The sequence below is a fragment of the Terrapene carolina genome, unplaced genomic scaffold (assembly GCF_002925995.2).
Source record: "Terrapene carolina triunguis isolate 2854851 unplaced genomic scaffold, T_m_triunguis-2.0 Scaffold714, whole genome shotgun sequence".
NCBI lineage: Eukaryota > Metazoa > Chordata > Testudines > Emydidae > Terrapene > Terrapene triunguis.
In genome coordinates this window covers 2180996-2195428 of record NW_020665065.1, presented here as the reverse complement: position 1 = coordinate 2195428, position 14433 = coordinate 2180996, and the positions used below count along the sequence as shown (strand labels likewise).

Genomic DNA, 14433 nt, shown 5'->3' with positions numbered 1-14433 from the left:
GCAACCAGGGGGAAGAGCATTTAAAAAAACCAGGAAAATGAGGTTGCACAACCATGCAAATGGGCAATGGGACCCAGGGGGAGGGGCAGTATCTGAAATTGCTTTGAACTTGCTTTCTGAAACTGCCTAGATTTCAAACTGATGATGTAGAACGGAGCAGAAATGGGTGTAGCAGGCAAAGACTGGAATACAAATGCCCTTATTTGGCTATGTTTAGCCCCATTTCTGTCTCTCTCTCAACACCATCCAGTCTACAGAACAGGCCTGCTGTTCACTGCTTCAAGCCCCAATGTTAGGAGGGATTTAAAAAAACATACTAATAGTATTTTGAAATCAAACAAACTTTTCCAGAGAAATCAGAGTGGCAGCTGTATTGATACAGTATGGTGGGTGGGTTTTTGTGGTTGTTGTTCTTGTTGTTTTGCTAGTATTTGTCCTTTGTTAATCAGTTTCCTTTGCTGGGTTTGCATTGAACTGTTCTCTGGGTTATGAATCTCAGATTCTCCTTCCTAGGAGCTTATCACACTCTTGCAGGCAAAGTATGAAAATGACAATTTAAGATATCATATAATGGAGCTAATCTTTCTTCTGAAGATAAGATTTTAAAACCTGGAGTCACGGCACATTTATAAGATGGTGAATTAAATATATATAAAAAGTACCTAATAAATTCTAGGAAGCATAATGTTCTTACAAGTTTGGTTTTCTTATACGTACAGCTTTGTGCATCTTGTCTGTTTCTCCCATGTTTCTGAGTTATTTGCTAGCACCTAATTGAGTGTCGCTGTTTCCATATTGTCTGTTTCAAAGCTGCCTCAGCTTGTACATTTGTAAACAAGCAGGCAGAAAACTCAAAACAGAAGTAATGAGCTGTGCATTTCCTCCTCTTTCTGTAGCCTGGTGTTATTACTCATTGTAGGCGGAGGGTGGGCACAGGATAACAGGAGACTGGCATTTAGAACCTGTTGATTTTTTTCAAGCAACTAAAAATTCTCTAAACAGCCCAAGCCCAGAGCTCTGCTGGGTCCCAAAAAAGCATTTTCTTTCCTCAGATGCACAGGAACCTGTAGGGCCAGATCCATCGCTCCAATGGTATCATGGGGGTGCTTTGCATTTTGCCAGAATAAAACAATTTTGGGAATACTGTGAAAAGTTACAGCCATTTTTAGTGCAGAACCCACTGGTGGCAGTGGGCACAGGCAGTTCTGACCCAGCGTAGCCTTGCTGTGACTCTCACAGGCTTCCGAAGAAAGACGAGAGCAGTCTGCCCTCGGTACGGAAGCAGGTGCAGAGGGATGGCTGCTTGAGGCGTTATAAAAGAAGTGTTTAACGGACGCTACAGAGGCACTTGCAGAAGCATTGAAATTAGACAAACTTCTAGCACCACCATCAAATTATCCCCAGCTCCCATTTCATGGCTGGTGAACAAACACAACACAACTCAAAAATGCTGATAGTTGGCTAATGGAAACTCTGGAATAGCCAGACACCAAATATGTCCCTCGGGTTGCAATGTCAGGATCCTCCCTTGTGTGTGAGGCTCCTAAGCTTTGCCAGCTTCCAAACAAGCTCATGAACACCACAAGAGCTGAGATTCAGCCCTGAAGGCCAGTGGGGCAACACTTCTCATGGCTACTAGCATTGAGATCACATTTCCATAGACCTTTCACTAACACACTGCTGGATGTCTAGAGCTGTGCTGAGCAATCGTATTGCTGGAAAAGGAGCATGGAGCAGAAAGCTGGCCACTGCACTGGGCTCTGCTCCTGGCTGACCCACCTTGCGCAAATCTGATTTTTAGAAGTGCTTGTCACCTGTAAGTCCTATTGACCCTCACTCAACACCTCTGAAAACTCAGCACCTTGGTAGCCCCAGCTGTACAGCGGGGACAGCATGGTTTTTGTACCTTAGCACCTGCATAGCTCTTTTCAACTGTATCAAATCAGTATTATTGCATCCTGGGGCAGGTAAAAGCATCTCTGTTTTGGGAGGTGATCGCTATGTGAAAATGGAGGGGGGAAGGTAACAGATCAGCCACCAAAGAGATTCCCAGCTGTGCCCCAGAATGGTGCTAGAACTGCAATGATGAACATAACCAGCAGAGTTAAGTGTCTAATGAGCATGCTGAAGAATACATGAGAAACCTTGAGTTACTCACTTTCTGAAAGAAACAAATTTTCATCAGAAAACATGGTGAATCAGCCAAAATAACTGGGATTCTTACCAACATTGGCCAAACTCAGGTGAAGTCGGCCTTTCACAACAGCGTAGACTCCTATGGGCTTCACAGTGCCATGTCTGAGAACGTCCCCACTCATCACTGTTGTGTCCTGCTCGTATTCAGTTGTCATCACCTCCAGCTCATGATGGACCTGAACTGCTGTCCGACCCTGGCGAAGCAAGTGCTGTGGGGCAAGAGGAACATATCCTGAAGCCAAAAAACGTGTGTAGCTGTTACTGTCAGGAGGCACTGTCCAGAGTGGTACATGCCCAAGAGAGACCATTGGTTTTATCTCGCAAATAGTTTGTTACATCTATGCAATTCTTTGGGGGAGTTGAGAAAGGGGGTTCCAAACAAATGCTTTATCCAAAGCCGGCAGCCCCAGTGCTCAAGAGCAGTGTCTCAGTGAGCCGGTGTGTGCACGTGACACAGGAGAGATGGGGAAGGGGATAGGTTTCATTTCTGATCTCCCATCAAACAGTGAGATAAAAGGATATCTGGTAAATTATGAAAATTCTCATGACTGCTTCCCCTTCCTCAAATCAGATCTCACCTTTTCCTGGCTTATGCAAGAGCCCCCGACAGTCCTTCCTGGGTTCCTGCATCTGTCCCCCTTTGCTCTTGCAGATCATGCTGAGCTCCCGGGTTGCAAACATTTACCACATTTAAAAACGTTTTGCTTTTACTACTTTTGTTTTGGTTTTAGGTTCCAAGAAACTCTTGTTTCACTTTTCCCCTCACTTGACTAGCACATCCTTGCTGTGAAGTGTAATACAGTGGGTACTACACCACACCAGTTAAAAGCACCTTTTTAGCTTGTGTACATTTGTGACATCTTTGGGGTTTTGTGAGGCTCAAAAGAGCTTTTCTGGGAGGTTACTGTTTTGAGATGAGACAAATGAGCTGGGAGAAAGAACTTAAGAGAAAAATGTGAATGGTAATTGGGAACTGTTTGAGAATAGAGGCCCAAAAATCATGGCCCAGCCAGGACTGAAGTCACGCCGGTGTGGCCAGCTGCAGGGGTTAACGGTTAAAGTCTGGTTAACGGTAAGCCTAATGCTTACCAGTTAAACTTTTACATCCCTAGTGCCAGTATTTAAAAAGGTAAACAAAATGACCCAGGTAATTATAGGTCTGTCACCTTGACATCAATCCTAGGCGAAATAATGGCTGATACAGGACTCAATGAGATATTAAAGGAGGGTAATATAAATAATGCCAATCAAAATGGTTTTATGGAAAACACATCTTGTCAACTAACGGGATATCTTTTTTCTATGAGATTACCAGTTTGACTGTTAAAGATAACAGTGTTGATGTTAGCCTTGGTACTACACAACATTTTGATTAAGAAACTAAAATGATACAAAACGGGGCGGGAGGGATAGCTCAGTGGTTTGAGCACTGGCCTGCTAAACCCAGGGTTGTGAGTTCAATCCTTGAGGGGGCCACTTAGGGATCTGGGGCAAAATCAGTACTTGGTCCTGCTAGTGAAGGCAGCAGGCTGGACTCGATGACCTTTCAAGGTCCCTTCCAGTTCTAGGAGATAGGATATCTCCATTAATTTAATTTATTTAAATTTAAAATCAGCATGACACATATTAAAAACTGGCTAGCTGATAGATCTCAAAATGTAATTGTAACTGGGGAATCATCATCAAGAATGTGTTTCTAGTCGGGTCCCTCAAGGATCCGTTTTTGGCCCTTGGTATTTAACATTTATATCAATGGCTTGAAATAAAACAAAATCATCACTAATAAAGTTTGCAGGTGATACAAAGATTGGGACAGTGGTAAACAATAAAGGGGACCGATCAATGATCTGGATTGCTTAGTAAGCTGGGCACAAGTAAACAATATGCATTTCAGTGTGGCCAAATGCAAAGTCAGATATCTTGGAACAAAGAACATAGGCCATATTTATAGAATGGGGGGACTCTATCTGGGAAGCAGTGATACTGAAAAGTACTTGGGGTCACAATGGATCATCAGCTGAACATGAGCTAACAATAGGACATTGTGGCTAATGCAGTGTTTGGATGTATAAACAGGATAATATCGAGTCGGAGTAGCAAAGTTATATTATCTCTATATTTGGCATTGGTGTGACCAATACTGGAATATTGTGTCCAGTTCTGATGTGCGCAATTCAAGAAAGATGTTGAAAAGTTGGAGAGGGTTCACAAAACAGTCATGAGAATGACAAAGAATTAGAAAACATGCTTTATAGTGGAAGACTCAAAGAGCTCAATCTATTTAGCTTGTCAAAAAGAAGGGTAAGGAGAGAGTTGATCACAGTGTATGTCTAGATGAGGTACAAAAATGTGATAATAGAGAGCTCTTCAATCTAGCAGAAAAGGTGCAACACTTTCCAATGCCTAGAAGTTGAAGCTAGATGAATTCAGACTCTAAATAAGATGCATTCTTTTCACAGTGAGGGTAATTAATCATTGGAACAACTTACCCTGGGTTGCGGTAGATTCTCCAGCAATGGAAATCTTTAAATCGAGATTGGCTGTGTTAATATAAGATGTGCTCTAGTTCAGATAGGATTTATCTCAGGGCAGGTCTCTGGCCGGTGCTATCCAGGAGGTCAGACTAGATGGTCACAATGGTCCCTTCTGGCCTGAGAATCTCTGACTCAGGCAAGAATCAGAGAAACTTCCATAGGAGACGTAAATTGCTGTACAATTAAACCTGATAATGAAACCCCCCATTCCCACCACACACACAAGGGAGTCATATTTTCTGGACATAGCACAACTGTTGCCTACTTAACACAGTGTAATAGTACAAAGAAGCTCTAGAAATGGAGACGATTGTTCTGGCCATTTGGACAGAAGGCCATTAGCACTGGTCACTGCATTCAGGAGCGAGGGGAGGGAAGTGGATGCTTTAGGCGATTCAGAGCAGGATACGAACCTTTCACTGCTAGGTCACTGCGCTGAATCCAGACAGCTTAGCACTGAATAGAAATTCCCACTCCCCCGGGGCTGTTTGGTGGCCTGTTTGCAGGGAATTAGGGGGTCTCAGACCATTTCCCGGGGAACAAGTGTCTACACCACAAACCATCTCCTGCCATTTGGCACTGGTTTCCCCCTTCGTTGGCAACCTCAGTAGAAAAGCAGAGGAGTCAAGGGGCATAGAGACTGGCCCAACCTTGCAGTGCAGGTGGTGGTTCTCCAGAACAAGAATGCGGCACCCTGGCGGGGCCAAAGTCACATGTGCTGCTGCTGCCCAGAGTGAGCCTGTCCAGTGACTCAGCGGGGAATGTTCATGCTCTAGTTCTGCCCCCGCAGGCCCTCCAGCAGCACAAGGAACCTCACAGCACTACCCCTTTTTTCTAAACATTTTACACACTATGACAAATTGTTCAAATTTTAACACCAAAGAAATCCATGCACATTTGTAAGAAACTTCCTGAACTTACCCTATCCAGTAGCCATCCCTGCCAGCTACAGCATCGTTACTATTTTAATATTTATTTGTAGAGCAACAGAGCCTAGGGCTCTTCCGCATTGTGCTTGGTGCTGTACAAACACAACCAAAGAAGGTTCCTTTGCCAGAGTTCTTGTACTTTGTAAGTAGAGATTCTGGCCTTTTTCTCCATTATCAGCAGCTATGGATTTAGTCTGGGAAAAGTTTCATACCTTCAGCTTAACTGCAGCAGATCCAATGAGGAGCAAAGAATCTCCATCCCAAATATCAATCTGTAGGTTATGGTCAGCTATATAACGTATAAACCAGCGTTGTTCTCCTGGCTTCAGAAAACCAGGATCCACCATATACTTTAGCTGCAACCCTGGAGATTCTGCAGGAAAAAGAATGTATTCCTGACAACGTAAATTAATCCTCCATGGCTTCTCAGGAGACTCATTGATATCGAAGGGACTCCTGTGACTCCCAGTACCACTGTCTCTGAGAACCTCACAATCTTTACTGTATTTATCCCCACTACACCCTTGTGAGGCAGGGCAGGAGTCCTGCCACAGGACAGGGCCATTATCCCCATTTTATCAATGGGGAACTGAGGCACAGAGTGACTGTGCCCAAGGTCACACAGGAAGTCCATGGCAGAGCAGGAATTGAACCTACGTCTGCCAAGTCACATGAGCACCCTAGCCACTGGACCAGCTTTCCTCTTTATAGCTGTAATTTCATTCTCATCAATCTATGGATCAAACCATTTATGAACTCCCTGAATCAGTCACTTTCAAGTTCATGTTGGGATTGACATCCACCCACAAAAAATTAAGTTAATGTGGATTTTCCTTATTAATTTTCATTAACTATTCCACATGGGGAAGGAACTTTACAAACTAAAAATGCTCTGTAGGAGGTGGGAGATTAGTTTTGCATCTCTTGGGACAAGAATTTAATAAGACATTAAAAAAACCATTTTGCTAAGAGAATCTGATTGCATTACTACAGGTTGGTTGCTTAGATGTTTTCTCTCTCTCTCTACATCTGCGTAGCTATCGCTGGAGTCAGCAGTCTACATTTCTGAATCGTGTCACTGACACTTATTGATGTTTTGCCTTATGGCTTGACATTTTGCACACTTTTAATTATATGGTGTATAAACTAATGGAAACTTGATATTATAGCAGATATTAGTCCATTACCTTGACTTGGAGCTAAGCCTAAAGCTGATTGACAAAAATCTCATTTGAACTATTCAAAAATGTAACTGAACTCTCCCAGTGGATTTTCCTCTTACCATAACATACTAGCCGAGCAAGAAAGAAACAATTTTGCTGATAAACTGCAAGAAAGGCTTAAAGCATTGACACGTTTCAGTATTCATTTTTAAACCCTAGAGAAAGGCCCAGGTGATTGGAAGAATTTAGCACCCAAAGAATAGAGCTAGAAGGCTTGTGGTCCATCTGATCAAGCCTCCCATCTCCAACAGGCAGACACTTCAGAGGAAGGTACAAGAAACCCCATAGTAAGGAACTAAAAAATGATCAGGCCATAGGGAGGTTTTCTTCTTAGCCCCAATCAGTTAGCATGGAGATTTACACCCCTTATAAATCTGTATCCTCTCTGCTGTAACTCTGGTTTTCCATATACTTGTCTAGTCCAGTTTTGAATCCTGTTAAACTCTTGGATTAAATGATTTATTGTGGCAATGAGTTCCACAAGTTAGTTACGCATGGTATATTAAAAGGTTTCCTTGTATCTGTTTTAAATTTGCTGTCTTTTAATTTCATTGAGTAGCGCCTTGACCCAGGATGATGACAAAGGGTAAATTAGAATGTCTTATGTACCACCTCTACCCTGTTCATTATTTCATATAGCTCTGCTATGTCTCCCTTCAAACTGCATAGACTCTGGAGTATTTGGACATCTCATATAACTCCCAAACAATTGGCTACAGCCTCCAGGACTTCCTCAGAGGACATACCATCTGGCAAGTGCTGTAACATCCCTCCTTTTTCAAACACCCTTCCACCACTAGAGCTTACCACTCCTAAGGGTTCCATCTTTGTTGATCTGGAATAAGATTTGGGAAGAAGCAGCTGAACTGGCTGTCCCAGACTGGTCCATCTTCACCAGCTGCAATCGTGGTGTTGTGACCGGTGGGAAACGGTAAAACTGGAAGGTGAAATACATAGTCTTTGGCCACGTTGTCCCCATGCCATCCTGTGGAATCCTTGACCAAAAAACATCTCTGGATTAACTCCTCTTGTTACAGACCCAGCAATTTGTATGTGCTTTGCAAGTGCTTGTGAACCATTTGAGAAGCAGAAGAACTGGGGAAGATCCATGATATTAAGTGTATTCAAATTGGTTTGGGAGGCTTCCTTTGAAGCCATCATGACAGGAAGGACAAGGGTTTTTTTTGCTTTCAGTGAACTCGTAGTACATGTGACTTCTGCTCTTTGGTACAGAGTTCCCAGCTTCAAGACCAGGTGGGAATGGTATTTTACTTTCAGAATTACAGTGCACTGTAGTCAGTGGTAAATACACAAATGGTGCATAATCAAGATAAAACAACCATCACGGAAAAGCCTTTCCAAGTGAAGCTTTCCTGTCTGTAAATAAGGAGTTACTCAGTAATTAGTTTTACATTACAATCTGGCTAATGTGAACAAAAAAATTAATTTGGAACTGACTCAATGCATAAAACATCTAAAATGGAACGTTCATTGTCTCACAGGCACTTCTGGTGCTTTTGTTACCATGGCAGTTGCTCAGACATGCCTCAGCCAAGCAAGGTGAAAGCCCTAAGGAAGGGGCATGGGAGGTGGATACAAGGACCTGTCAGAATCATCAAGCCAAAGAGCAGCACGCAGATCAGTATGGAAATGGATGCTATTGCAAGAAGAGACGTGAATCCAACCTGAAAATGGGGCAGTAGGATTTCAGGGCATTACCTGGTGAAGGCAAGGAACTGCAAAATGATTTCATTGCTTTGCAAGAAGTCAGCTTCTTCCCTTTGAGGGTTGAAGTTCACAGGGTCTGCAGGGTCCACAACTTCTGCTGGCTCCTTGTTACAATCCAGGATTTCTGGAAAGCCAGCGGCATGCAAGCGAGACAGAGAGGCCCGAGTGAGGACAGAGCTAGAGCTGAAAGAGAAATGGCTTTGAGTTTCCTGGGACCCAGACGCCATTGGAATCCTGACCCTTTCTGCCAGGTCCCTCCTGCCACCCCAGCATCTTCCAGATGGGGTTCTGTGTGAGGTAGAAGCATTTAGGGACATTTTCAGTAAGAGGCAGGATGACATGTGCGGGACCGTTGAACATCACTGAACTCCACCCCCATGTGCTTGCATCGCTCAGGCAGCAATTCCCCTGTTCCCATTCCAGCTACCATTAGCCCTGCCTCAGAGCCTCACCTTCCAGTCTGTGTTCCCATGGCAACAATAGGCGCGTGCACGGGCGTGAACGGCAGCTCCTGCAGCTGGTCGCTTGCAGAGGAATCCAGGATCAAGGAGCTGGGGTTGAGGTCAGCCTCCAAGTGCGTTATGCCACCGCTGCTGCCTCCATGTGGGAGCTCCTGCTGACAAACAAGGGCGCCCCATGAAACGGACCATCCCCAGCTGGGTGGTGATAGAGCGGTGAGGGGCAGGGCTCTGCAGGGCGCATTGAGGGAGCTGCCCTGCCCAGGCTGCTCCACTCAGACAACTGCTGCTTGTCTTCCTCGCAGGGCAGCGTGGGGGTAACAGATGTAGTGCAGGCAGCCCGTTCCCCCTCTGTTCTCAGCAGAAGTGTTGTCATCACAGTCCTACTCAGCTGAGCAGAAGATGAGCATCACCTTTCCTATCTCATATATGTTCTACTGCACAGCTCACCGGGCAGGGCACAAGCAATCTGGGATGGGCAGAACCCAGGAGTCATTCCCACCACTGTACCCGAGGCAGCCTCTCCATAAAGGAAAGTGCCCCTGAGCAGGCAGACTTCATGCGTTCTCGCATACCTGGCTTGTCTACATTTTGAATTCAGATTTCCCACACACACACACCCCACATTTATTTTGGGCTGCAATGACCATAGGAATGATTGAACCTGGCCCAGCATGTACTGTATAGCTCTGTGGGAAGGGACACACGCCAAACACACGCGGGTAGGAACATCCCTCTCTGCAAGGGCTAGCCAATGCAGAGGCCACCACATAAACCCAACCAGGAACCTTACTGCACGTTCACGCCGGTGCATCCCAGGGGAGCGGGGGACTGGAGAGCCGGTTTGCCGTTTGGACGAGTGGCTTACAGGAGAACGGGGTGATGCAGACAACTGGGATATCGACAACTGAAAAGAAAATTATTATAATTAAGATGATGATATTAACTCTACTAATGAGGCTGCTGAAGGAGGAACTGCCAAGGTGCAATCTGGACTGTGGAAAATCTTGCTGGATTAGGAGGGCCAGGAACTCCAACATATGTTGGCAGTTTATTTTAAATGGTCTGTGCAAATTTAAATGGTCAGGAATGACCGAATTGAGCTACCCCTCTGCTGTTCAGATACGCAGCACAGCTCGGACACTTAGGGGTTCCAGACAGGCCTGAACTACGTTTTCTAATTCAGCTGTTGATGCTGCAGTGTGCTGTACGTTGTTTTGCAGAAAAACCCACAAACGTTTGACAAGATCAAACAGTCTAATAATGCATGCTCATGAAGTATTAAATTTCATCAAAAATATTACTGTGTAAAGATCTCTGTAACAAGAAGGAAAAACAACAAATAGGCTTTCAATGTTTGTATTTGGCCTTAAATCCTGAGAACTATCCCTGCAAAAATTATACGTCATTGTCAATACACTTCCACTGTGCTATAGAACAAAAGCCTGCAAATCTGATCTGCTGCAAATGACTCCCTTAAAAAATAAAAAGTCCAGGGCCTGAGAACAGCTCAGAGATTTCTGCCCAGCAAATGATATGTAGATTCTGGTTTGCTGCTTCTGGGGATATGGATTATAGCAGGAAATTGTTGTAGTTTGGCCACAAAGACCTTAGAAAGTGATACCCAGTGGGATATCGGCATAACTCAGTGAGCTGGATCGCACTATATGAAAATAGCTATTTTCAAGGAAATGCTGCTGTGTGTGCTAAACTTCTCCGTCTAGTTTATACACTAATCATGTCTGTGTGTGGACAATTCACATTTTACTACCGAATTAGGCAGGTTCTCTACAACAGTATTTTTCAGGGCCTTATTGATGGGAAAAAATTTGACCTGGAACAAACAAACGAACAAACCCATAGAAGAATTATTTTTATTTGTCTTATAACTTAATGGTAATTGAGAATAAGGTAAATATATGATCAAAGAGAGATGAGCAGCAGAACCGGCTATTTCAAAGCCTGCCTTTTATGCAGTATTATGTACAAATATGATTTATGAAATACTGACTTTTCATCTAGTGATCTTCAAGGGCAGATTACAGTAGCCTAAACCTTGGTCATCTCTCACTGAAGACAACAATAAATTTCTCCTCTCTGCCTTCTCCTGGGCTACACAAATGACCACTGTTGATGTCCCCTGCTCCTGGCACTCTAACCAAGTCACCACTCCTGAGCCCCCTTCTTTGCTTCCTGTCTCTTCTCTCTCAGATTCAAACTCCTTTATTTATCAGTAGTGACTGGGCCACGCTTCTCTGTGGTGTCACTCCATTAACTAACTAGAGTTACACCAGAGGGAAATTGCACCTTTAGAATCTTCACATTTAACCTGTTATTGATTTGAAAACATAAACTTAAAAAAAAAAAATCAGCTGCAACGTTTCCCCTCCTGGCCCCTAAGAAAGAAAGATTAATCAAACTAAAATAATTGATGCTTAAATCTAATGTCCCAGTAAGGCAACTGCAGAGGGCACATGTTGCACCATCAGGCACTTACCCCAGGTCCTTGAGGATAGTCTTGAGTGGAAACCAACATCTGGGGTGAAGATGGTGCACCTACCGGGACGCAGAGACAAGAGAAGGTGCAGTGAGCCTCCAGAACAGCCAGAGATCTAGCTGTCGGATTGATCAAATGCCAAATTTTGTTTCCATTAAAGCCAATTAAAGTTTTCCTATATTCCAAGGCCGGAAGGGACCATTGTGATCATCTAGTCTGAGCTCCTGTATCAGACAGGTCAGAGAACGTCTCTCACAGAATTCCTAGAGCAGATCTTTTAGAAAAACATCCAATCTTGATTTACAAATATTCAGTGATGCAAAATCCACCATGACCCTTGGTAAATTGTTTCAGTGGTTAATTACATTCACTTTTTAAAACGTGCAACTTATTTCCAGTCTGAATTTGTCTAGCTCCAACTTCCAGCCATTGGATTGTGTTATATCTTTCTCTGCTAGATTGAAGAGACCATTATTAAATATTTGTTCCCCGTGTAGGTACTTACAGATCAAGTGATCCCTCAACTTCCCTTTGTTACACTACATAGATTGAGCTCTTTGAGTCTGTCACTACAAGACAGGTTTTCAAATTCTTTAATCATTCTTGTGGCTCTTGTCTGGACCCTCACCAATTTATCAACATCCTTCTTGAACTGTGGGCATCAGAACTGGATGCAGGATTCCAGCAAGGAATGCACCCGTGCCAAACATGGAGGTAAAATAACTTCTCTACTCCTATTCGAGATTTCCCTGTTTCTTTATCCCAGTATCACATTAGCTCTTCTGGACACAGCATCACACTGGGAGCACAAGTTTAGTTGATTATCCACCATGACCTCAAACCTTTTTCAGTCACTGCTTCCTGGGATAGAGTCCTCCACCCTGTAAGTGTGGCCAACATCCTTTGTTCCTAGATGCATATATTTACATCGAACCATTAAAACACACATCGTTTGCTTGCATCTGTTTACCAAGTGATCCAGATCACTCTGAATCAGTGAACTGACCTCTTCATTATTTACCACTCCCCCACTTTTTGTGTCATCTGCAAACTTTATCAGTGATGGTTTTATGATTTCTTCCAGGTCATTCATAAAAATATTAAATAGTGTAGGGCCAAGAATCAGTCTCTGAGGGACCTTGCTGGAAACACACCCATTGGATGATTCCTCCCCATTTTCAATTACATTTTGAGAGTGGCCAGTTAGCCAGTTTTTAATCCATTTAATGTGCTCTTTTAAAACTCTTGGATGCAAGTTATCTGGAACTGCTGATTTTAAAATGTCGAACATTAGCAGCTTCTGTTTTAACATCCTTCAGAGCCTCTAGGAATGGAAAGAGTGCTATCATCACCATGTGATGAGACGATATCATCTGTTTTTCCTCCAAATACAGGACAGAAATATTTATTGAACACTTCTGACTTTTCTGCATTATTATTGATAATTCTACCACTTCCATCTAGTTATGGACCAATACCATTGTCAGGTTTCTTTCTGTCCTAATATACTTTTAAAAATCCTTCTTATTGTCCTTAATGCTGCTGGCCATAGACTTCTCATTGTGTCCCTTGGCTTCCCTTATCAATTGTCTATAGTTCCTAACTTCTGATTTATATTCATTACTATCTACTTCCCATTCTTATATATTATTTTTTGTAGCTGCCTTCACTTTCTCTCTAAACCAGGTCAGTTTTTTAACCAGCATGGCCTTCTTCCTCAGTTGTGGGATTGTGGCTTTTTGTGCATCTAGTAAGTTGTTCTTAAATGATTCCTAATTATCATTCAAATTTTTTTGATTAAATTCTTCCTCCCAGCTGATCTGGTGAAACATGTTAACTATGGGGATGTGAGACACTGTATTTCAGCCATTTGGCTGACTTACTTTTGCAATAGGATTGTCACTTGAAAAAATAAATGTGTAGCAGTTCTCCAGATTCACTGGGAATTTTTTAAGGGAATTAGGCTAAATCTGCCATTTAGTACTTTCCTGTTGTAAAACATAGATTGTCTATCGCTAGACAGTACTGCATTTTCCCTTGAAGACATGTGGTACTGGCTAAGTGGATTGCTTAATGAGACGTGAACGTTTTGGGATACTTAAGGTTTTCATGGCTGTTCTATTATTTCTTGTCACTATTTCATCTGTTTGTACATTCATGCCCTGAAATTGCCTGGGTTTTGTTGTGTTTATCTTTGGCTGGTCTACTTGTTCTCTGGCACTAGATGAACTTGCTCTTCTACTAAGCAAGAAATCCTGTTGCACAGACTCCAAGCACAGATGTTTTCTGGCAATGCTGAGACTTAGTTTTGCTTTCTCCAATTCACACATTCCAGATATTTAATTGGGAACATTTCCCAAGGAAACTAGTGAGCTTCCCTTAGGCCTAAATTTACTGTGTTCTTTCGATTACAATGGATTTGGCCATTAAAGAGGGTCATTATTAGAAATGCACAAGGCTCAGTAGTTGTCAGCACAGGAAAGGAGTAGAAGAGGTTTCTTGCTAATCAGTTCATAGGCCACTAGATCAGTGACTTAGATATATGCAAGAGCTGAGTTATGGAGAATATTTGAACAGATATTAACCTCGCATTGCCCACATGGGAGGAGACAAGTAGGAAGAAAGGCCAAGTCTGCCCAGAAGTACTGTGATTACTGGTAGTGGGTCACTTTCAAATGGTTTAGTAAAGCTAGAGTGACAACATTTCCCTTTGCTGAATACGGGACAACTGGTAAAATTACTTATATTCAAGCGAATTCAATGGCAATTGTACAAACGTTCAAAATAGCATCAAGCTGACTGAGCCTCTGTTAAAAAGTAATACTGCGGAGTTGGATTATTTTTATTTACCTTCTTACCTTTAAGGCT

At 43.0% G+C, this 14433-nt stretch overlaps 1 protein-coding gene across 2 annotated transcripts in view; it reads right to left on the bottom strand.

The window, feature by feature from the left end:
- Positions 1–14433, bottom strand: part of NPHP4 (nephrocystin 4) — a 100888-nt gene that overhangs the window by 23171 nt on the left and 63284 nt on the right. For both annotated transcript variants that reach the window (XM_024207848.3, XM_029913556.1), the window contains exons 13-19: positions 11566–11624; positions 9862–9975; positions 9063–9223; positions 8602–8793; positions 7690–7877; positions 5872–6032; positions 2225–2405 (exon numbers count right to left, since the gene is read on the bottom strand). In XM_024207848.3, the coding sequence (XP_024063616.2) occupies positions 2225–2405; positions 5872–6032; positions 7690–7877; positions 8602–8793; positions 9063–9223; positions 9862–9975; positions 11566–11624 (1056 nt within the window). The remainder of the gene's footprint in view (positions 1–2224; positions 2406–5871; positions 6033–7689; positions 7878–8601; positions 8794–9062; positions 9224–9861; positions 9976–11565; positions 11625–14433) is intronic.